We start from the raw sequence: 23,792 nt of genomic DNA, 5'->3' as shown, positions 1-23,792 counted from the left end.
GGTGGTTCCCTCTGGATCGGCGGCGTGCTCATAGGTTGGAGTGTAGAGTCTATCAGTATGTGTGGTGTGGGAAGTATTTTCCGGTTTGTCACTCCTTCATGGTTTTGCGGGTAGAGGAGAGGGGTGTTAGCATCCCTGATGTTTTTACCAAGGCATTGGCTTTGTTTTCGGTGTCATTGCGTCAGTATTTGGGGGTGGGTGGAGGTCTCAATACGCTTGGGGTTAATTTCTGCTCAGTTTGGTTTAGCTATTTGCTTGAGTTAGGGGCTGGGTGTGAGGTCGCCCGTTGTATGCCTGCTGTGTATTCGGGGGTGGTTCGGATTCTGCGGGAGCTCTGTCGTGTTCCTGTGTTTTTGTCCCTGTCTTGTCGGGAGGTTTATGGGGCTCTCCTTCGTCGTGTGAACCATCAGGTTGAGGGTTGGTTTCTGTGCTGGGATTGGGGGGAATTTGGTCGGTCTTGGGTGGGCGGCATTTGCTCTGTAGCAGATGGAGTTTCTCTTTCGTATGCTGCACGAGTCCTTGCCATCGAATGATCGTTTGTGTATGCTTGGTTTGCGTTCTTCCGCGACGTGTGCGCCTTGTGGATTGGTTGAGAAGCAATGACACGTGTTTTATTTTTGTGAGAGGGTACAGGACTTAGTTGATTGGTTGGGTGATGTGATTGCGGTGTTCTGTGGGACCGGGTTTCGGGGGGATATTTTACGGTTCCTGTTTCTTTCATTTCCTCAGGGCTCCAGGCGGCTTCGGAACACCCTGAGTGTCTGAGACGAGGGTTCAATCCTGTGCTCAGGGTATTCCCGAACAAACGCCTTAGATTATTGTTTTTTTTCTTATTTCGTTCTCATTGTTCCTCTTACATCTCTTGTACCTTCTATACAATCTCACCTGCTGAGCGCTGTCGCTTCGTTATTACTCAACTTGTTCTTTTCAAGTGCTTGCATCTCTGAGGTAAGATTGCAGCGTGAGAATGGACCCAAGCGGTGTGTGTGTGTCTGTGTGTGTGTGTGTGTGTGTGTGTGTGTGTGTGTGTGTGTGTGTGTGTGTGTGTGTGTGTGTGTGTGTGTGTGTGTGTGTGTGTATGCGTGTGCGTGTGTGTATGCGTGTGCGTGTGTGTGTGTGTGTGTTTGTGTGTGTGTGTGTGTGTGTGTGTGTGTGTGTGTGTGTGTGTGTGTGTGTGTGTGTATGTGTGTTTGTGTGTGTGTGTGCGTGTGTGTGTGTGTGTGTGTATATTCACCTAGTTGTGTTTGCGGGGTTGAGCTTTGCCCTTTCGGCCCGCCTCTCAACTGTCAATAAACTGTTTACTAGCTATTTTTTTTCTTCTCTCCACACACCACACACACACACTAGGAAGCAGCCCGTGGCCGCTGACTAACTCACAGGTACCTATTTACTGCTAGGTAACAGGGGCATTCAGGGTGAAAGAAACTTTGCCCATTTGTTTCTGCCTGGTGCGGGAATCGAACCTGCGCCACATAATTACGAGTCCTGCGTGTTATACACCAGGCTACCAGATCCTGTGTGTGTTTGTGTGTGTGTATGTGTGTGTGTGTGTGTGTGTGTGTGTGTGTGTGTGTGTGTGTGTGTGTGTGTGTGTGTGTGTGTGTGTGTGTGTGTGTGTGTGTGTGTGTGTGTGTGTGTGTGTGTTTGTGTGTGTGTGTGTGTGTGTGTGTGTGTGTGTGTGTGTGTGTGTGTGTGTGTGTGTGTGTGTGTGTGTGTGTGTGTGTGTGTGTGTGTGTGTGTGTGTGTGAACGCTAGTCATGCTTTTCTGAGTGTGCGAAAGTGCACGTCTATCGCTAAGATTTATGGCTTTAACGCAGAAATATTCCATCATATTGCATAATCTTTTACATACAAAATTTGCTCATAAATATTTACATTTTTATGAGTTTATAATATCATTTCTACTTCTGGCTATGACATGACTTCCAGAACCTATGTTAGCCCCACACCCCAAACTATAACACCCCCAACACCACACGTAAGCAATATCATACAAAAGTTTCACAAAAGAACACATTCTCATCACACGTTACTCCTATAACCATTAGGCCACGAGACTCAGCAAGCAACATTACCCAACGAATGGTCGTGTGTGCGATATTGCCAGAGTATCACATGCACGAGAGGAGAAAGGGTCATCGTTAATGACGCCTAACGCAGCCCTGCGGAGCACAACGACGACAATTTAACGGTCGATTGGGCCAGGAAAGGCAGGGATGTCGCTTGTAAAGAGATTATCTTTGTGCTGCGAGGCTGGAGAAGTACACAGCCGATGTTACGGTGACCTGTTGCATCGCCAGGTAAGGTAAATGGGTAGGAACGAGTACAATAATAATGAATTGGAAGAGTGGAACAAGAATGGGGAATGAGGACAGTGGAGGTGTATGAATGTGAAAAGGAGAGAGAAAACACTTAATAAATATTTATATCTTTAGAAAGGAATATGTGTCTGTCTTCCCAAAGCTGGCAGCCAGGGGCTTGGAATTATCTTCGCCAAACTTTTCAAGATGATACATGAGTGGTATGTTACTACCATAGGACATAGAGAGAAAGAAAGAATTTGAACCTATCGTGGAGTACTCAATGTACTGCACGATAGGTTCAAATGAAATCCCCCACTTCACGCACGGCAATGGGGGGGTTTCACCTCTTCTCCCCCCCAATATGTTCCAATTCCTCTTCCCGATCTTAAAACCCCTTTTGACTTTTTGTCAAAGAGTGTGTACCTTTTAAGGGATGTTGACAGTCGACATGACCGTTGAGGTGGTAATGTCCTTACAAGTACCTGAGGCCATCTTTCGGAACTTTTCATGGTTTATTTTCCTTTCCATTTCCTGAAATCCGGCGAGACGCTCTTGTTGACTCACGCCATTTCCTGCTTCGGTCCTCGTGTTTTTCTTTCATTTGTATGAGACCTGGTGTGAAGAGCTTTTGAGAGCATCCATAATAGTGACCATTTCCCATGTTCCTATCATCCTTTTCTTTCTGGCAGCCTCTCTCTCTCTCTCTCTCTCTCTCTCTCTCTCTCTCTCTCTCTCTCTCTCTCTCTCTCTCTCTCTCTCTCTCTCTCTCTCTCTCTCTCTCTCTCTCTCTCTCTCTCTCTCTCTCTCTCTCTCTCTCTCTCTCTCACACTCTCTCTCTCTCTCTCTCTCTTTTCTGATGGGAAGCCTCACCAGGACAAGGGAAAACACCTAACTATACACGTTTACTTAACAAAGAACATATATACAGAACTACAGAAAGGAAATAAGAATAGTAACATTAGACACTCCGAGCTACTACAACGTGGTTGTAGTCAAATACCATACCCTGGCTTCACCAGCCGTCTATATCAAGTGATGGCCCCAACTCCTGGCTTCCAATACATTTAACCACCCTCACCAAGTGGGTTAAATCTCATAATAGTAATATTGCACAGTCAACTTTAGAATATATATATATATATATATATATATATATATATATATATATATATATATATATATATATATATATATATATATATATATATATATATATATATATATATATATATATATATATATATATATTGTGACGGGAAAGTGTTGGAGTGTAGATGTTCGGCAGTCATCTGGCGTCGACATGGAGGATGAAAGGCTTTGTGATATCTGGCGAGGCGAGAATAGGATTAGAACATGGCAAAGGAGCACTATTTTAGTCCTGTAAATTGGGATGAAGATCAGGTAGGATTTCCGATTTGGAAAGCACCGACTCAGTGTTAGTGCTTTCGGGAGAAGCAGGGAAGGTTTCACTGTGGAGGTATGGACCTTTAAATGTGGAGACTGATACCAACACAGTGTGGGGAGTACCTTGATACTGCTTCAGGAGGTTGACTTGGCACAACTGGGTCTTCCGCCGCCTATCTGGAGTCTCAAGAACGTAGTTGTGGTTGTTTCTGTACTCCTTGAGAAAACTGTAGGGTCCTGAAAACTTGTTTTGCAATGGAGAACCTGGGATAGGAAAATATGCCAACACGAAGTCTCCTGGTTTAAATATCCTTAATTTGCTGCTTTGGTCAAAATGAGTCTTAATCCTCTCATGGGCTTTCAATAGATTGTCATTAGCAAATTTACGTACTCGCTCTAGAATGTGTTTTAAGTTTTGAAGAAACTGGGGCACATTCTGAGGGACACTGAAGGTGGCATTACGTAGAGAGTCCTTGAAAGCTTTGAGAGGAGTACGGCACTTACGTCCGTAGAGCATCTCATGAGGAGATACTCCTAGAGACTCATTGGGGAGACTTATGAAAATGCACATAATGAGATCTAGTTGTTTATCCCAGTCCTTCAAGGTGTCATTGCAGAATTTCTTTAGGAGTGCTTTAATAGTCTGATGACTACGTTCAAGAGAACCCTGTGAAGCAGGATGATAGGGGCTGGACAGTACCTGTGTGATGTTGAACTCCTCCAGTGTCTTCTTGAAGAGATCACTGGTGAAGTTGGTGCCACAGTCACTTTGAACCTCTCTTGGAAATCCATTCTGGGTGAAGATCTTCAATAGGTGTTTCACCACAGTAGGAGCCGTAATGTTCTTTACTGGAACTGCTATGGGGAATCTGGTGGTAGGACACATGATAGTTAATATATAGGCGTTGCCAGAACTGGTCCGGGGTAAAGGACCAACACAGTCTATGATGAGTCTGTGGAAAGGTTCCGCAGGCACCTGGATGGGTTTTAGTGGAGCCTGGGGAATAAAGATGTTAGGTTTCCCTGCCATCTGACATGTATGACACTGTTGTACGTACTTTTTAACGTCTTTTACCATACCTGGCCAGTAGTAGTCTTGTCTGATTCCGTGATAGGTTTTGTTAAAACCATAGTGAGAAAGAGCTCCGTGGGCCAAGTGTAGAATATCGGGCCGTAGGCTGGTGGGAATCACTAGTTGTTCGACATTGGCCCAATCGTCATCCTCCTTCAGCTTGCTGGGTCTGTATCTGCGGTAGAGCAACTCATTCTCTTGGAAGAACCCAGGGATACTGTCAGGTTGAGTCTCAGCCTGGAAGAATAATGGTGTTAATGATTGATCTTCCCTCTGTAACTTACGGAACTCCAAACTGATAAGATTCGGGGGTAGATTCTGAGGGTCTTGAGGGACAGCGGTAGCAGTAGAGTCAGCTGGTTGCGGGCGTGCAGCTTGTGCACGGGTGGTCACCAAAACCGGAGGAGAAACTTTATTACTTTCTTGAACCTCTGCTGGAACATATTCAAAGATGGGATTATCCGTTACAGAGGTACACACCTGGGGTTTGTCCATGATGATCAGGTTGGACGGTTGCAGATCTTCTGCCAAGTCGTTGCCCAGGAGAAGTTGCACTCCAGGCATGGGAAAAGGCTTTTCCCTGACGGCGACTTGGACTTCACCGGTCACGAAGGGACAATCCAGGTGGACTCTGGCGAGTGGATACGCAGTGGTAACAGTAAGGTCAGTGATAAGGACTGTTTCCCCGGTGTAGGTGATGTTAGGCACAGCTGATTTCAATAGAATGGACTGAAGAGCCGCTGTGTCCCTCAAGATCTTCAATTTGAAACGTCCCTCCGAATCTGTACCGTTGGTAGAGACAGTTCCAGGATACAGGTGTTTACTGAGGAGAGAAAGATCATTAACATGAACACCAACATTCATCACAAGCTTACCGGACTTAGGAGGAGTCTGTTTGGGTTTAGTAGATTCATTGCTCTTGTATTGAACCTTCACACATCTATCTACGGTATGTCCATAGAGTTTGCAATACTTACAATACAATTGTGAGCTCGCTTCATCTGTACTCACTTTATCGTAACTGTACCAAGACTTCATCACACACAGAGATCACACTAACGTGATGCATCAAATGAACCAATCCACAAAGGCCGTGACGAGGATTCGAACCTGCTTACAGGAACATCGCAGACACTGCCTTAATCGACTGAGCTACGACAGGGTTAAAAGGGTTGAAACCGAAGTTCTACTGAACTTACTGGATCCCGTAGATTTGTGCCTCGGAGAGGCTACGGGATCCAGTAAGTTCAGTAGAACTTCGGTTTCAACCCTTTTAACCCTGTCGTAGCTCAGTCGATTAAGGCAGTGTCTGGGATGTTCCTGGACGCAGGTTCGAATCCTCGTCACGGCCCTTGTGGATTTGTACCAAGACTTCTAACTGGGAGGTGGTGATGGTGTCAGCCGGTGGATGAGGCTGTAGGTGTCAGCCGACTTCGCACATTTGATGTAGTCGGTTTCTTCTTTATCTGCTAGATATAAACGGACGGAAGGGGGAACACGTCTCAAGAATTCCTCAACTAGCATGAGGTTGACGAGTTCTGCAAATGTAGAGACATGTGCTGCTTCCAGCCATTTCATGAAATATCTTTTCTTTGTATTGGCAAATTCTAGAAAGGTGGTGGTACTTGCCTTCAGATGATCACAGAATTTTTGTCTGTAGCTTTCGGTGGAGAGAAGGTAGGCGTCCAACACTGCTTGCTTCAGGGTTTGGTAGTCATTCTCAGACGCTAAGGTACTGAGAGTAACTGCAGCTCTACCTGTAAGATGCACTCTGAGAAGGGTAGACCTTTTATCAGCAGGCCAGCTAAGTTTATTAGCTAGGGTCTCAAAGGTAGTAAAAAAGACATCAATCTCTGTCTCAACGAATTGTGGCATTAACTTACTTGCATGAGAGACATTGAAACTTACTGGAAGACTGGCGGTAGCTTGTTGGCGCCGAGTGTGGTGTGAAGTCTCCAACGTGAGTTCTCGTTGACGACATTCTATAACCATATCCGCTTGCTGTTTGTCATGCTCGCGTTGTATCTCCAGGTGGCGTTGTTTGGCTTCATGCTGTACTCGCTCACGGGGTATTGCAGTCTCACGTTCCTTGAGGGCCACCTCTCGTTCTTTTAGGGCCGCCTCTCGTTCTTGTTCTTCTTTCCTCATTGCAGCTTCTTCTTTCCTCATTTGCAGAACTTCCTTTTGTTGTTGGAGGGCTTCTTTTTGTTGCTCCCTCTCGTGCTTTGCGAGTTCGAGTTTGAGTTTCATGGTTGCCAAATCATGTTTATCTACAATAGAATGAGTTTCGTGAGTTTCAGAGTCAATTGTCCCGTCATCTAAGAGGTGATCCATAATTAAGTTATGCAATTCATTTTTGTTGGCTCCATGGGGAACATCTAGTTGATACTCGTGTGTAAGAGTTTGTAATTCAATCCTCTTGGCACGACATAAAGTCCCTATTTCACCTGCTGGATCGTTACGAAAAGTTTGGAGACGAAACATGGTGAAAGATAGCAAATAAATGTACAACGAATATAGTTGTGATATGGTAAATGTCAGAAACAGGATAACGTGGCAACTATCCTGTGGAATTTTAATCTCTAACAATTAACGTTAATTTTAGGATGGTAAATGATTAGTCAATCAAAATCGCAGGAAATCTTGTACCCGGTACTCAATGTAAGAGAAAAAGGGCAAGAAAATCCTACTAAATAAGTGAAACTGAGTTTCTAAAACAAATGAAACATTTAATTGTTCCATATGTATATAAATATATATATATATATAAATATATATATATATATATATATATATATATATATATATATATATATATATATATATATATATATATATATATTTATATATATATATATATATATATATATGTCGTACCTAGTAGCCAGAACGCACTTTTCAGCCTACTATGCAAGGCCCGATTTGCCTAATAAGCCAAGTTTTACATAATTAATATATTTTCTCTAATTTTTCTCTTATGAAATGATAAAGCTACCCATTTCATTATGTATGAGGTCAATTTTGTTTTACTGGAGTTAAAATTAACGTAGATATATGACCGAACCTAACCAACCCTACCTAACCTAACCTAACCTATCTTTATAGGTGAGGTTAGGTTAGGTAGCCGAAAAAGTTAGGTTAGGTTAGGTTAGGTAGGTTAGGTAGTCGAAAAAACATTAATTCATGAAAACTTGGCTTAATAGGCAAATCGGGCCTTGCATAGTAGGCTGAGAAGTGAGTTCTGGCTACTAGGTACGACATATATATATATATATATATATATATATATATATATATATATATATATATATATATATATATATATATATATATATATATATATATATATATATATATATATATATATATATTTAGGGGTACCACCACTGGTTTAATTAAAGGGACCCACATCCTCGAAGAAGAAAATAAATAGTGTTCAGAGAAGACCTTGTGGAGTCTCACTGAATACTTTAATCTTTTCCTCTCCTACCACCCCTATTATTTTTTTTTATTTGATTTTATTGCAATACTACAGTTTACAGAAAACATACACTTATATAACAATATACCAATCAGTGTTCGAAGACCTCGTCCAGCTCCTCGGGGGTCAGGTGCGTACCCAAGATACAGCACGCATTTCCCCTCTGAACAGCGACACTGAGGCGCTGGAACATAAAACTGGCCGCTCTTGGGTCTCTAGTCTTCCCAATGAGTTCCTCGCCCAGCTCCTTCAGGAACTTAAGTGCACATTTACCCGAGGCGCCCAGAGTCTCAGAGCCTATTGGCACGAACCTGTAACAACCTGTATATATATGAGGACTGTAAGCCTCAAAAAAACCAGTATATAGGCAAGACAACAACATCTCTTTCCAGGCGTTTAACGATGCATAAGCAACAGGGCTCCATTAAGGAACATATAATCTCTTCCCACAAACAAACCATCACCAGAGAAATCTTAGCAAACAACACAGAAATCATCGATAGATACAGCGATAGCAGGCGGCTTGACATCTGAGAGGCACTACACATCAAGAAGTCAACACCAGCAATCAACAGCCAATTAATGCACAACTATATTTTACCCACTTCAAGACTCCGCTCCAGTATAGAAGCATCAAGAAATATGGGCCAATAGGCCCTCTGCAATTACTGCCATTCTTACCTTTAATACCTATTATTTTGTGTTCTGTCTTGTGTTGAAAGTTTGTTTTCACCTCATCCAAAACTGTTGTAACATATCACCTCACCCAAATGCAGGTATAAAAAATCGAAGATGTTTAAGCTCTATTCAGTTATATTTGTATGTGTGTGTAAACTAAAGTCTTTGAAAATGTAATAAGTTTTACGAAACACGCACTAGTGTCGCGTCAGACTAGAAATAAAAATGAATTTTGGAGAATTGATTTTTCAATTACAATCAGCAGTGAAAAGAAACATAAGAAAGATCGAGAAAATTCGTGTTTTAATTATTAATCTTACTTTTTCAGTCATATTTAATAATATATGTCTACAGGAAAGACTGCTACCAAAATATACTAATATATATATATATATATATATATATATATATATATATATATATATATATATATATATATATATATATATATATATATATATATGTCGTACCTAGTAGCCAGAACTCACTTCTCAACCTACTATTCAAGGCCCGATTTGCCTAATAAGCCAAGTTTTCCTGAATTAATATATTTACTATAATTTTTTTCTTATGAAATGATAAAGCAACCCTTTTCTCTATGTATGAGGTCAAATTTTTTTTATTGGAGTTAAAATTAACGTAGATATATGACCGAACCTAACCAACCCTACCTAACCTAACCTAACCTATATTTATAGGTAAGGTTAGGTTAGGTAGCCAAAAAAAGCTAGGTTAGGTTAGGTTAGGTAGGTTAGGTAGACGAAAAAACATTAATTCATGAAAACTTGGCTTATTAGGCAAATCGGGCCTTGAATAGTAGGCTGAGAAGTGCGTTCTGGCTATTATATATATATATATATATATATATATATATATATATATATATATATATATATATATATATATATATATATATATATATATATATATATATATATATATATATATATATATATATATATATATTAGTATATTTTGGTAGCAGTCTTTCCTGTAGACATATATTATTAAATATGACCGAAAAAGTAAGATTAATAATTCTAACACGAATTTTCTCAATCTTTCGTACATTTCTTTTCACTGTTGGAGGTAAATCAAAAATCAATTCCCCAAAATTCATTTTTATTTCTAGTCTGACGCGACACGAGCGCGTTTCGTAAAACTTATTACATTTTCAAAGACTTTAGTTCACAAATACACAACTGAATAGAACTTACGCATCTCCGATTTTGTATCTACATTTGAGTGAGGTGGAAGGGGTGATGTGGCATTAACACAAGACAGAACAAGATGTGGCATTAATAGGGTATTAATTTCAGCAACACAAGACAGAACAAGAGAGTATTAATAGGGTATTAATTTCATCAACACAAGACAGAACACGAAACAATGGATATTGAATAGAAGTGTTTGTAGAAAGCCTATTGGTCCATATTTCTTGATGCTTCTATATTGGAGCGGAGTCTTTAGGTGGGTAGAATATAGTTGTGCAATAATTGGCTGTTGATTGCTGGTGTTGACTTCTTGATGTATATATATATATATATATATATATATATATATATATATATATATATATATATATATATATATATATATATATATATATATATATATATATATATATATATATATATATATATATATATATATATATATGTCGTACCTAGTAGCCAGAACGCACGTCTCAGCCTATTATGCAAGGCCCGATTTGCCTAATAAGCCAAGTTTTCCTGAATTAATATATTTTCTCTAATTTTGTTCTTATGAAATGATAAAACTACCCATTTCATTACGTATGAGGTCCATTTTTCTTAATTGGAGTTAAAATTAACGTAGATATATGACCGAACCTAACCAACCCTACCTAACCTAACCTAACCTAAATCTATAAGTTAGGTTAGGTTAGGTAGCCGAAAAAGTTAGGTTAGGTTAGGTTAGGTAGGTTAGATAGTCAACAAATAATTAATTCATGAAAACTTGGCTTATTAGGCAAATCGGGCCTTGCATAGTAGGCAGAGAAATGTGTTCTGGCTACTAGGTACGACATATATATATATATATATATATATATATATATATATATATATATATATATATATATATATATATATATATATATATATATATATATATATATATATATATACATCTTTGGACATATATATCTTTGGACAACACCCACCAGTGGGCCTTGAACCCAGAAAGTACAACTACCTTCCAGTAGCTGCCATAACTAGTACCTGTTACTCAGATCACAACTTAATTGAAGTTCTGACAACCATGGGGAATGGGCCATCAAAACCAGTCCAGATTCCCGGTGGAGGAGATTTCAGCAAATTTAACTTCAATAATAAACAGATAAACTGGGAGCAAATAAACCAGGACTTCACAGAAATAAACTGGGAAGAACAGCTAGAAAATGCAAACCTGAACCAGTGCCTAGAAAAAATAAGCTCAGTAGCACTAGAAATATGTTCAAACCGCATACCCCTAAGAAAAAAGAGAAAGAGATGCAGATTGGAACGGGAACGGCGTTCCCTATATAGGCGAAGAAAACGAATCACGGAACAACTTGAGAGTCGCACCCTATCTCAAGAACGGCGAAGGTTAGGTAGAGAAATACAAACAATTGAACTCAAGGTACAAGAATCATACAAAACCCAGGAGAGGCAAAGAGAGCAAAAGGCCATCAGTGAAATAGAAAGAAATCCTAAATATTTTTTCTGCTATGCAAAATCCAGATAAAAACCACATCTAGTATCGGGGCCCCTGCGAAAGGAAGATGGAACTTTCACCGATGACAACAAAGAAATGAGCGAGTTACTGATGAAGCAGTACGACTCTGTTTTCAGCGAGCCATTAAATGCACTAAAGATTGATAACCCAAATGAATTTTTCATGGATATGATACCAACATCAAATCATATATCAGACGTCGCCCTATCCCCACTAGATTTTGAAGAAGCCATAAACAGTATGCCTATGCACTCTGCACCCGGCCCGGATTCTTGGAACTCCATATTCATCAAGAACTTTTAAAAATCACTATCGCAGGCCCTTCACATTCTGTGGACACAAAGCCTAGATACTGGCGTTATCCCTGACATACTAAAAACAGCAGAGATAGCACCACTCCATAAAGGAGGAAATAAGGCAGAGGCAAAAAATTACAGACCGATAGCACTAACATCGCACATCATAAAAAATTTAGAGAGAGTGGTACGAAGTAGGATCACAAAATACATGGAATCACAGCATCTCCATAACCCCGGACAACATGGTTTCAGAACAGGGCGCTCTTGCCTATCGCAGTTGCTGGACCACTATGATATGGCATTAGATGCTATGGAAGACCAACAAAACGCTGATGTAATTTACACAGATTTCGCAAAAGCTTTTGATAAATGTGACCATGGTGTTATTGCACATAAAATGCGTTCAAAAGGAATTACCGGGAAAATAGGCAGATGGATCTACAATTTCCTGACTAACAGAACCCAATGTGTAATAGTCAACAAAATAAAATCCAGCCCATTAACCGTGAAGAGCTCAGTCCCCCAGGGTACTGTGCTTGCTCCAGTACTTTTTCTCATCCTCATATCGGACATAGACAAGAACACAACCTATAGCACTGTTTCATCCTTTGCAGATGACACTAGGATTTTCATGAGAGTTGGCAACATAGAGGACACGGCAAACCTCCAATCAGATGTAGATCAGGTCTTTCTATGGGCTACAGAAATTAATATGGTGTTTAACAAGGATAAGTTCCATCTCATGCGCTACGGAAAAATTTAAAATATAAGAACAGAAACCACGTACAAAACTCAGGCAAATCATAACATAGAACGAAAAGGCAATGTAAAGGATCTGGGTGTACTCATGTCGGAAGACCTTACCTTTAAAGAACACAATAAAGTAGCCGTCACAACTGCAAGAAAAATGACAGATTGGATAACAAGAACTTTTCACACTAAAACGCTGATGTAATTTACACAGATTTCGCAAAAGCTTTTGATAAATGTGACCATGGTGTTATTGCACATAAAATGCGTTCAAAAGGAATTACCGGGAAAATAGGCAGATGGATCTACAATTTCCTGACTAACAGAATCCAATGTGTAATAGTCAACAAAATAAAATCCAGCCCATTAACCATGAAGAGCTCAGTCCCCCAGGGTACTGTGCTTGCTCCAGTACTTTTTCTCATCCTCATATCGGACATAGACAAGAACACAACCTATAGCACTGTTTCATCCTTTGCAGATGACACTAGGATTTTCATGAGAGTTGGCAACATAGAGGACACGGCAAACCTCCAATCAGATGTAGATCAGGTCTTTCTATGGGCTACAGAAATTAATATGGTGTTTAACAAGGATAAGTTCCATCTCATGCGCTACGGAAAAATTTAAAATATAAGAACAGAAACCACGTACAAAACTCAGGCAAATCATAACATAGAACGAAAAGGCAATGTAAAGGATCTGGGTGTACTCATGTCGGAAGACCTTACCTTTAAAGAACACAATAAAGTAGCCGTCACAACTGCAAGAAAAATGACAGATTGGATAACAAGAACTTTTCACACTAGAGATGCTATACCGATGATTATATATATATATATATATATATATATATATATATATATATATATATATATATATATATATATATATATATATATATATACATATATAAATATATATATATATATATAAGTCACGTAAATACAGAGACCTTGAGCACCACTAAAATTTTGTCCCCATTGCCTCAGAGACACATGGTGCCTGGGGTAAAAGTGCTGCTAGCTTTTTGAAGGAGTTGGGGTCTAAGCTAATCGAAACAACTAGAGACCCTAGAGCTGCCAGTTTTCTTTTTCAGCGCCTTAGTGTGGCAATCCAGAGAGGAAATGCTCACTGCATCCATGGTTCCTGCCCGCCATCTGAGGAGCTGGAAGAGCTGTACAACTTGTGACAAGCAGCCTTGCACCCTGCATGTAATCAATATTGTAACTTTTTTTGTGTAATGACATTTTCAAATAAAGTTAGATAAATATACACACATACCAAAAGAATAGGGGTGGTAGGAGAAGAAAATATCAAAGTGTTCAGTGAGGATCCACAAGGTCTTCTCTGAGTACTCTTTATTTTCTTCTCCGAGGCTATGGGTCCCTACACTTGCACCAGAGGTGGTACCCCTTCTATATATATATATATATATATATATATATATATATATATATATATATATATATATATATATATATATATATATATATATATATATATATATATATGTCGTAACTAGTAGGCAGAATGCAGTTCTCGGCCTACTATGCAAGACCTGTTTTCCCTAATTGGCCGAGTGATTTTCTTTATTTTCAATAAATTGTTTCCATTTAGTTTATTTGAATTATTATTATTATATTATATTAAGAACATAATTTATTGACTTAGTTGTGGTAGTTTAGGTTAGGTTAAGATAGGTTGGGTTGGTTAGTTTCGGTCATGTATCTACATTAGTACCTACAGATGCACCCAGATACACCAACTTACTAGCAAGTTTTGTTAAGTATTCGTCACCTAAGTTGTTTGACCTGTATTGACCGCAGGATTTTAGAATGGCCGGAAACTGGTTCCAGAAAAAACAATCTTGTTCTGGGGAAAGTTATTGGGCCATGAAGACAAAGGTTTTTCTCCTCCGCCCAATTCTGCACAAGCCTGAGACAAACAGCCAATAACTGTCTGTGAATAGGATTATTACCCCCCCTCCCTTATTGTAGCACAGTTAGTAGGATGTAAACGAGGTCAACCCCATGACCTCAATGTTGTGATCGTTAACTCTCTTCATAAAATAGACTTGTAAATATCCTTTTGAGCTTTCTTCTGAATACTTTTAATGAAGATTATTGTTTTTTTTTGTGATTTTTGGCACCGACCATTTGTCTGCCATAATAATACTTCAATCACTCGCCTTTTGCATCACCAATCGCCAAACTTTTATGTTTTTGTTTAGGTCAAGATTTGTATCTGTTGCGTAATTTGTTTGGCGTGTCATTCACTCTCCAAATTTCCCTAATTACTAAAAATTTTGCGATTATGTTACTGTTTTTAATTCAATGTTACTATCTTTTTAGTCAAACTTTAAAGTTCACGGTAAGAACTTTCAGCTTTCAACCATTGACCTGCAGCTACAAGCAGATCTCACCTTTTCTAGTGTTCATGGTCTAGAACAACAAATTAATTCAAGCTTCACAAATTTCTTTTTTTCAATATTTAATGTCTAACAAATCCGCAGTATTATATTTTCATCTGATATCTCCTCATTTTAGTATACTCTTCTCACTCCCCTTTTAATATTATTTGATAATAACATTAGTTTTCCTGGTTCAAACAATTTATACCTCCATGTTTTGCTATGTGGAGCAATTTTTGATGGGTAACTATTGTTTCTGTTGAAGCGATACATTAATGTAAGGCCTTTATATCTTGGCTATTCCCTCTTATTGTAGCTAATCTCATATTATTCTGCGAGGTAGCATTTTTAAATGGTGCAGTTAATAACTAAGTAGAACTTCCTTTACAATGAAGTTTGTTGAAATATCATCATCAGAGTCTAAGCTCACTGTGAGCCCTTGCTAAAAAAAATAGTCTCCCACACAGCTGGACTCTTTTTGTTTCACGCTGGCAGCTTTATTGTTTCTTCATCCTTCAATAAAAATGAACATTTTCCTGACAATTCTCTTTTATTTCTACTTGGAAATACAGAGCTTTCTCCTTGTCCTTTTTGTCTTCTTCTCATTGTCATGCTCTACTTCCTCTTAAGTTGGTTCTCAAGTGACCTTTAAACATTAAAAACTCACCTAATTGTGCTTGAGGGGTTTGCGCTTAGGTTCTTTGGTCCCGCGTCGCAATTGTCAATTACCCGGTGTACAGATTCCTGAGATTATTGGGCGCTATCATATTTACATTTGAAACTGTGTATGGAGTCAGCCTCCACCACATCACTGCCTAATGCATTGCATTTATTAACTACACTGACATTGAACAAGTTATTTCTAATGTCTCTGTGGTTCATTTGGGTACTAAGTTTCAACTGTGTCCCCTTGTTCGTGTAACACCCGTGTGTGTATTCACCGAGTTGTGCTTGCAGGGGTTGAGCTGAGCTCTTTCGGTCCGTCTTTCAACTGTCAATCAATCAACTGTTACTAACTACTACTAATAATAATTTTTTTAACTGAGTTCGTCCTTAGTGAGGTTGATTCCAGCAACGTTTAAGAGGCCATCTCTGGGTCGTGGAAATCACTCTCTTAAATCTGGGTATAAACTGTCACGTTATGTCCAGACCGAGTGAGATGGCCCGGACAGTGGAGTTGGAGATCCTATTGGACGACATATTCGACCTCGAGAAGCAAAAGAAGGTTACCACGAAAGACACCTTGCAAGGAGAATTTATTGCAGAATGAGGAAAGATTCAAGGTAACTACAGAAGCACCATACTGTCCACCGAGCTCAAAGCGGCAGCTAAGAGCCTTCGCGAGAACAAGGAGATAGTCAAGAGGAGAGGTGACAAGTCGCCAATATACGTTATTCCTAAAAAAGACGAATAAGTGGCAAAAATGAACCTCATACTCTCTGACCAAACTATTTTCCAAAGGGTAACGAAGGACACTACAGCCGAATTGAAAACGAAGGAAAACAAATTGATCGAAACTGTGAACGTCAAGAAATCCGAACACCATCTGCCAAAGATTATTGGGGAATACAAACCTGTGTATGCATTTGGAAATGTCAAGACCCACAAGCCTGGAAGCCCACTTCGGCCAATCATCAGCCAGATACCTACACCCACATACAGGCTAGCTAAGCGACGCAATGGCTTGCTGACTCCTTATGTATCTTGTGCTTTCAACTTGAAGTCTCCAAAAAAATTTGTTGACTTACTACGGGGAACACGGGCCACGGGGATAAGAGCCTTGTTGGATGTAGAATCTCTGTTTAGCAACATACCTGTGGATGAAACAATCGGGATGATAGCGGGCTCTCGTGATATATGCCCGCTGGTGGCAGCTTTAAACAAGTCTCCCGTGTTATCTGCCCGCTGGTGGCTGCTTTAACCAAACTTCCCGAGTTATCCTTCCGCTGGTGGCAGCTTTAACCAAGTCTCCCGTGTTATCTGGCCGATGGTGGCAGCTTTAACCACGTTTCCCGTGCTATCTGCCAGCTGGTGGCAGTTTTAAACAAAGTCTCCCGTGTTATCTGCACGCTGGTGGCAACTTTAACCAAGTCTCCCGTGTTATTTGCCCGATGGTGGCAGCTTTAACTAAACATCCCGTGTTATCTGCCCGCTGGTGGCAGCTTTAACCAAGTCTCCCGTGTTATCTCCCCGATGTTGGCAACTTTAACCACGTCTCCCGTGTTATCTGCCCGATGGTGGCAGGTTTAACCAAACCTCTCGTGTTATCTGTCCGCTGGTGGCAGCTTTAACCAAGTCTCCCGTGTTATCTGCCCGCTGGTGGCAGCTTTAACCACGTCTCCCGTGTTATCTGCCCGATGATGGCAGCTTTAACCAAACTTCCCGTGTTGTCTGCCCGCTGGTGGCAGCTTTATCCAATTTTCCCGTGTTATGTGATGGTGGCCGCCAAATTAGTTCAATCTTCTGCATTAATTGGTTTTCCGTGTTGTCGATCTCCCGTGTTGGGAGTTGAGGCAAACATGGGAAAGATAACAAGTTCAAGATCAGTTAACAAGCAGTAGATTCGTCTCGACTTAGAGGAGTGTGGCTTACTGACTGTGCTGTGCACTGTGGCTGACTTACTGTCCTCTGCACTGTGGCTGACTTACTGTGCTGTGTACTGTGGCTAGCTGACTGTACTGTGGCTGAGTGACTGTACTGTGACTCACTGACTGTGCTTGCAGTAGTGTGTGGATAGACTGGAGGACTTCAATATCAGTTGTCAGTTAAGATTTGTTGAAGTCCTTTAGCGTCAGACCTTCTTGACGCCGGGGATTTCAGAATCCCTCGTCAGAGAAGTCAAGATAGTGGGCGTTTTACCGGGATTTTAGCCCTCTCGGGTCGATGCTTTAAGCCTTAAGAACCTAATCCTCACTCAACATCTCAAGAGTTCTTCGAGTCAGGATAACAAGACGGCCACCAGTGGAAGTGGAACTAACTTCTCGGTAGAAGTTTGTCAACCATGAGAGGGAAGGAAATGACCTTTCCAACCACACACACAGCTCTCCCTTACCCCCTTCCTCTCCTCCTAACTCTCTTCCCCTTCCCCCTTGGGCTCTTCCCCGATCCTTTAGGCTCTTCCCCGTTCCCCTAAGCTTCTTCCCTTCCCCCTGGGCTCTTCCCTGATGCAATTTGATTCCCATTCTTTCTTTTGTACCAGGTTTTTGCTCCTCCAGCGTTGAAGAGTAGTTTGTCTTAACATTCAATTACTTGAGGTAGTTAGCTTCTTTTGACATGTGATGTTGTTGACCTTCTCTATGGACAGGAAGCTGTTTTAGTATAATCTTAACTCGATCGTCTGGTTACTCGTCATAGGGGTTTAGGTTTGTATCAATAACATCTTCCAGGACTGCTTCCTCCGTTTTCTGAGGTGTGGAATGTTGTAATAGAAGGGATAGAAGACCTATTCTATCACAGAATAGCTCTTGATAGCTATTCTGTGATCAATCACAGAACTTCAGCTGGAGTCGAGCGGACGAGGAACTTAGTAAAACCAGTTTCTACTCAACAATGAATGCTCTCATTCTCAACATACTCACAACACATGTGAGTATGTTCTCACTGGTAATATGTAACCAGGTGTTCTGACCAACCATAGTTTGGTTAACGTGGCCGGGTGACAGCTGGCGAAGGCACCAGTTCACATTTGGACCAACAATAAACCCACAGGGGATAATGATAAGAAGAAAGGATGATTAAAACAAAAATGCACAAAAACGGAGTGTAATTCAGGAATGATGTACTCACAGGAAATAGACGAGGGAGGAAATTGTCAGGGAAAGCGCCAAACCATTGTGATTATATGGCACTTGGACGGGGGTCAGGATAAGAATTAGGGATTAGGACAGGGGGGGGGGGAGGAATGGTTCCCAAATACTTGGTGGATGGTCGGGGATTGAACGCCGACCTGCATTAAGCGAGACCGTCGCATGAAGAAGCAAACAACATTCAACCAAATAGGCCAACAGTTGTTTTTTTTAATTGCATAGCATATCCCTTAACAAGCAAACGTAATGTAAATTGCAGTATAGGACAAAATATCATTAATAGGTATAGGAATATAATATTAATAATACGATAGGAGAAATATTTTCCAACAAAGTATATCTGACCTGATAAATATCACAACACAAAAATGTTTAAGGAAAACACACCACAAATAATAACAATTATTTTTTTTTCGATGAGGGTCGGAGTTGGATTTTCCTTGTTCAATTATATTAATTAAACACAGATGTACATAAGCCTGACGGAATACAGGTATTTTTGTATGAGTTAGGCAAATATCATAGCTAGGCTTCACTAACGGGCACATGGAAATTGTTTTGTATTCATTACAAAATATATCCTCAAAGAACATTATCTTTTAACATATTTATATGAAAATTTAACTAAATTATATATATATTCTTGTGTATCTATCCTGGCTGACACCTATGTACACTTTGGTGCTGATCAAGCAGGTGGGGCGGGCAGCCACAGGGAAACAGCAAAATCACTCAAGTACAGGCGACTGGAGGGTCAATACCTCTTTGTTCCCATAGCGTCTGAGACATATGGCTCCTGGGGTAAGAGTACCTTGGGATTTCTCAAGGAATTGGTCTCCAGGCTCATTGACTTCACCAGAGACCCAAGGGCTGCCAGTTTTCTGTTTCAGCGCCTCAGTGTGGCGATGCAGAGGGGAAATGCCTTCTACGTCCTCGGTTTCTGTCCGGAAGCGGAGGAGTTTCAAGAGATCCATAACCTTTGAGCTCTATTTGTAATAACCAATGTATATCTTGTAATCTACAAATACATAATAGTAGGGGTAGTAGGAGAAAAGCACACAAAAACTGTATTCAAGGGGACCTAAACATATCCTCCAATGCGTTATGTGTGGTTTCCTCCAAGGCTATGGGTCCTCCTTCTTCCAGCCAGAGGTGGTACTTCCTTCCATTTATATATATATATATATATATATATATATATATATATATATATATATATATATATATATATATATATATATATATATATAATGTCGTACCTAGTAGCCAGAACGCACTTCTCAGCCTACTATGCAACGCCAGATTTGCATAATAAACCAAGTTTTCATGAATTAATTGTTTTTTGACTACCTAACCTACCTAACCTAACCTAACCTAACTTTTTCGGCTACCTAACCTAACCTAACCTACAAAGATAAGTTAGGTTAGGTTAGGTAGGGTTGGTTAGGTTCGGTCATATATCTACGTTAATTTTAACTCCAATAAAAAAAATTAACCTCATACATAATGAAATGGGTAGCGTTATCATTTCATAAGAAAAAAATTAGAGAAAAAATATTAATTAAGGAAAACTTGGCTTATTAGGCAAATCGAGCCTTGCATAGTAGGCCGAGTACGACGTTCTGGCTACTAGGTACAATATATATATGTATATATATATATATATATATATATATATATATATATATATATATATATATATATATATATATATATATATATATATATATATATATATATATATATATATATATTAAAACTCAAAACCAGAACTCAAAAACCAAATTCCAGATGACTTGCCATTGAAAACCTTCTCAGATGACGTATTCACACCTCGCGAAGGGAGCTGGTCTGAAATCGAGACCAATATGCCTCAATTTCAGACCAGTACCGTGTCTTATTCGGTCTACAGTATGAGGGAAGGAGTCAGGTACCAATAACCTAATCTGGCAATTATGGGCAAGAGAGACTTCACAGGAAACCAGTCAAGCTGAATCTCTGTTTTCAGGGAGAACTTTTTACATATTTGTGAAATAATGTCAAGTGCTTCATTCGGCCGGGAAGTTATTTCGTAAATTAAGCGAAAATATATTTCTGTTATTTTGACCTATCGATTATATCTATTTAATCGCCTGTGAATGCTCCTAGTTTCTGAGAGCATGCTCTGATATATGATCCTATAGAAATATCGCAATATATATATATATATACATACATATATATATATATATATATATATATATATATATATATATATATATATATATATATATATATATATATATATATATATATATATATATATATATATATATTTTTTTTTTTTTATGTACTCGGCCTGCTATGCAAGGCCCGATTTCCCTAATAAGCCAAGTTTTCCTGAAATAATATATTTTCTCTAATTTGTTTGTTATAAAATGATAAAGCTACCCATTCCATTATGTATGAGCTCAATTTTTTTTTATTGGAGTTAAAATTAACGTAGATATATGACCGAACCTAACCAACCCTACCTAACCTAACGTAACCTATCTTTATAGGTTAGGTTAGGTTAGGTAGCCGAAAAAGTTAAGTTAGGTTAGGCTAGGTAGGTTAGGTAGTCAAAAAACAATTAATTCATGAAAACTTGGCCTATTAGGCAAATCGGGCCTTGCATAGTAGGCTGACAAGTGCGTTCTGGCTACTAATATTATTGAACAATAATATTGTTCTAATATTATTGACTGAAGAGCCGCTGTGTCCCTCAAGATCGTCAATTTGAAACGTCCCTCCGAATCTGTACTGTTGGCAGAGACAGTTCCAGGGTACAGGTGTTTGCTGAAGAGAGAAAGATCATTAACAGGAACACCAACATTCATCACAGGCTTACCGGACTTAGGAGGAGTCGGTTTGGGTTTAGGAGTTTCACTATAGCTTTTGCTTTGGGCTTTCCCACATATATCTATGGTATGTCCATAGAGCTTGCATTACTTACAATACAATTGAGAGCTCGCCTGATCGGTACTCACTTTGTCATAACTAGACTAAGACTTCTTACTGGAAGGTGGGTCAGGTGTTAGCCGGTGTATAAGGCAGTAGGTGTCACCCGACTTCGCATATCTTATGTAGTCGGTTTCTTCTTTGTCTGCTAAATATAAACGGATTTAAGGGGGAGCACGTCTAAGGAATTCCTCAACTAGAATGAGGTTGACGAGATCTGAAAATATAGAGACATGTGCTGCTTCCAGCCATTTCATGAAATCTCTTTTCTTAGTATTGGCAAATTCTAAAAAGGTGGTGGTACATGCCTTTAGATAATCACGGAATTTTCGTCTCTAGCTTTCGGTGGAGAGAAGGTAGGCGTCTAAAACTGCTTGCTTCTGGGTCTGGTAGTCTTTCTCAGACGCTAAGGTACTGAGAGTAATCGCAGTAATCTCTACCTGTGAGATGCACTCTGATAATGGTAGACCATTGATCTTCAGACCAGCGAAGTTTTTTAGCTAGGGCCTCAAAAGTAGTAAAAAAACATCTATCTCTGTCTCAACGAATGGTGGCATTAACTTACTGGCATGGGAGACATTGAAGCTTACTGGGAGATTCGCTGTAGCTTGTTGGCGCTGAGTGTGGTGTGTAGTTTCCAAGGTGAGTTCTTGTCGACTATATGCTAGAACACTCTCAGCTTGCTTCTTATCGTGCTCACGTTGCATCTCCAGGTGACTTTTTCTTGCTTCTAGCTGTTCCCTCTCCCGCTCACGGTGTAGGGCAGCCTCACGTTCCTGTTCTTCTTTCTTTAGGGCAGCCTCGCGTTCTTTCATCTGGAGAGCTTCTTTTTTGTTGTTGTAGAGCTTCTTTTTGCTGTTCACGCTCTATTTTCGCTAATTCGAGCTTTAACTTCATAGCTGCCAGAGTATGCCGATTTGCAATAGAATAGTTATTGTGATAATCAGAGTCTATAATTCCTTCATCTAAGAGGTGGTCCAAGATAATATTGTGCAAGTCACTTTTGTTGGCTCCAGGGGGAACATCTAGTTGATACTCGTGTGCAAGAGTTTATAATTCGGTCCTTCTGGCACGAATTAAGTTCCCTACTTCACTTGCTGAGTCACTACGAAATGCTGAGAGACGAAACATTTTGAGATAGCAAATAAATGAACAACGAATATATCTGTGATATTATAAGTGCCAGTAACAGGATGACGTGGCAACTGGTAACTATCCTGTGGAAATTTAATCGTTAATAATTAACGTTAATATTAGATGGTAAAAGATTAGTCAATCAAAATCGCAGGAAATCTTGTACCCGGTACTCAATATAAGAGAATAAGGGCAAGAAAATCCTACTAAATAAATAAAACCGATAGTTTCTAAAAAAACTGAAACTTTGAATTGTTTCAAAAATGAAAGGGTAGTCCAAGAATGTAGGGATACCTTGCCAGGGTCTCTATAGGACAGAAGCAAGGGGTTTCCTTCTTAATTATATGATACTTACAGAATTAGCGTTCTTTGTGCTCTGAAAAAAGAAAGCTAATTCCTTACCTGAGTAAATATCATCATCTCTGACCGACGTATAGGGGTGCGAGTGTCAACTGGTGACGAGAACTGCTGTTGAGGTCCCAAGTCAGCAACTTAGTCCGTGCTAGAGGAACTATGGCTCTCTGTATCCTCCTTTGGTCGAATGGCAGAAGATATGGTGCGTAGCCCGAAGACAAACCTAAGTACCAGGGTACCAAAATAGGGTACATATAAATAGGGACAGGGTATCTGTCTGAATTCGAGAAATATCCTAGGGACGAAAAAGGTGGAATACACGAGTAATAACATTGAAGGATGGATGACCAATTAAGAGAATGTTTGAGTCCACCAGTCAC

At 39.7% G+C, this 23,792-nt stretch overlaps 1 protein-coding gene across 1 annotated transcript; it reads right to left on the bottom strand.

The window, feature by feature from the left end:
* Positions 1 to 243: 243 nt before the first annotated feature.
* On the bottom strand, positions 244 to 22,739 carry LOC138364747 (DNA ligase 1-like). Its single transcript, XM_069324715.1, has 5 exons — positions 22,490 to 22,739; positions 21,798 to 21,886; positions 19,757 to 19,931; positions 6,838 to 7,097; positions 244 to 477 (listed from the first exon to the last, which is right to left on the bottom strand). Exons 1-5 carry the CDS (start codon positions 22,737 to 22,739, stop codon positions 244 to 246), a joined length of 1,008 nt encoding a protein of 335 aa, XP_069180816.1.
* Between the last annotated feature and the right edge of the window lie 1,053 nt (positions 22,740 to 23,792).

This window comes from Procambarus clarkii, chromosome 14, assembly GCF_040958095.1.
Source record: "Procambarus clarkii isolate CNS0578487 chromosome 14, FALCON_Pclarkii_2.0, whole genome shotgun sequence".
Lineage (NCBI taxonomy): Eukaryota > Metazoa > Arthropoda > Malacostraca > Decapoda > Cambaridae > Procambarus > Procambarus clarkii.
Note: the sequence above shows the minus strand (reverse complement) of the source record. Positions and strands in the feature narration are given on the sequence as shown.

Coding starts and splice junctions, on each gene's coding strand:
- LOC138364747 (XM_069324715.1), bottom strand. CDS start 22,739: ATGAAAGAACGCGAGGCTGCCCTAAAGAAAGAAGAACAGGAACGTGAG. Junction 7,098..19,756: donor ATTCCTTGAGAAATCCCAAG/GTACTCTTACCC, acceptor ATCACCTCTTAG/ATGACGGGACAATTGACTCT. Junction 478..6,837: donor CTGCAATACCCCGTGAGCGA/GTACAGCATGAA, acceptor CATCTGCTACAG/AGCAAATGCCGCCCACCCAA.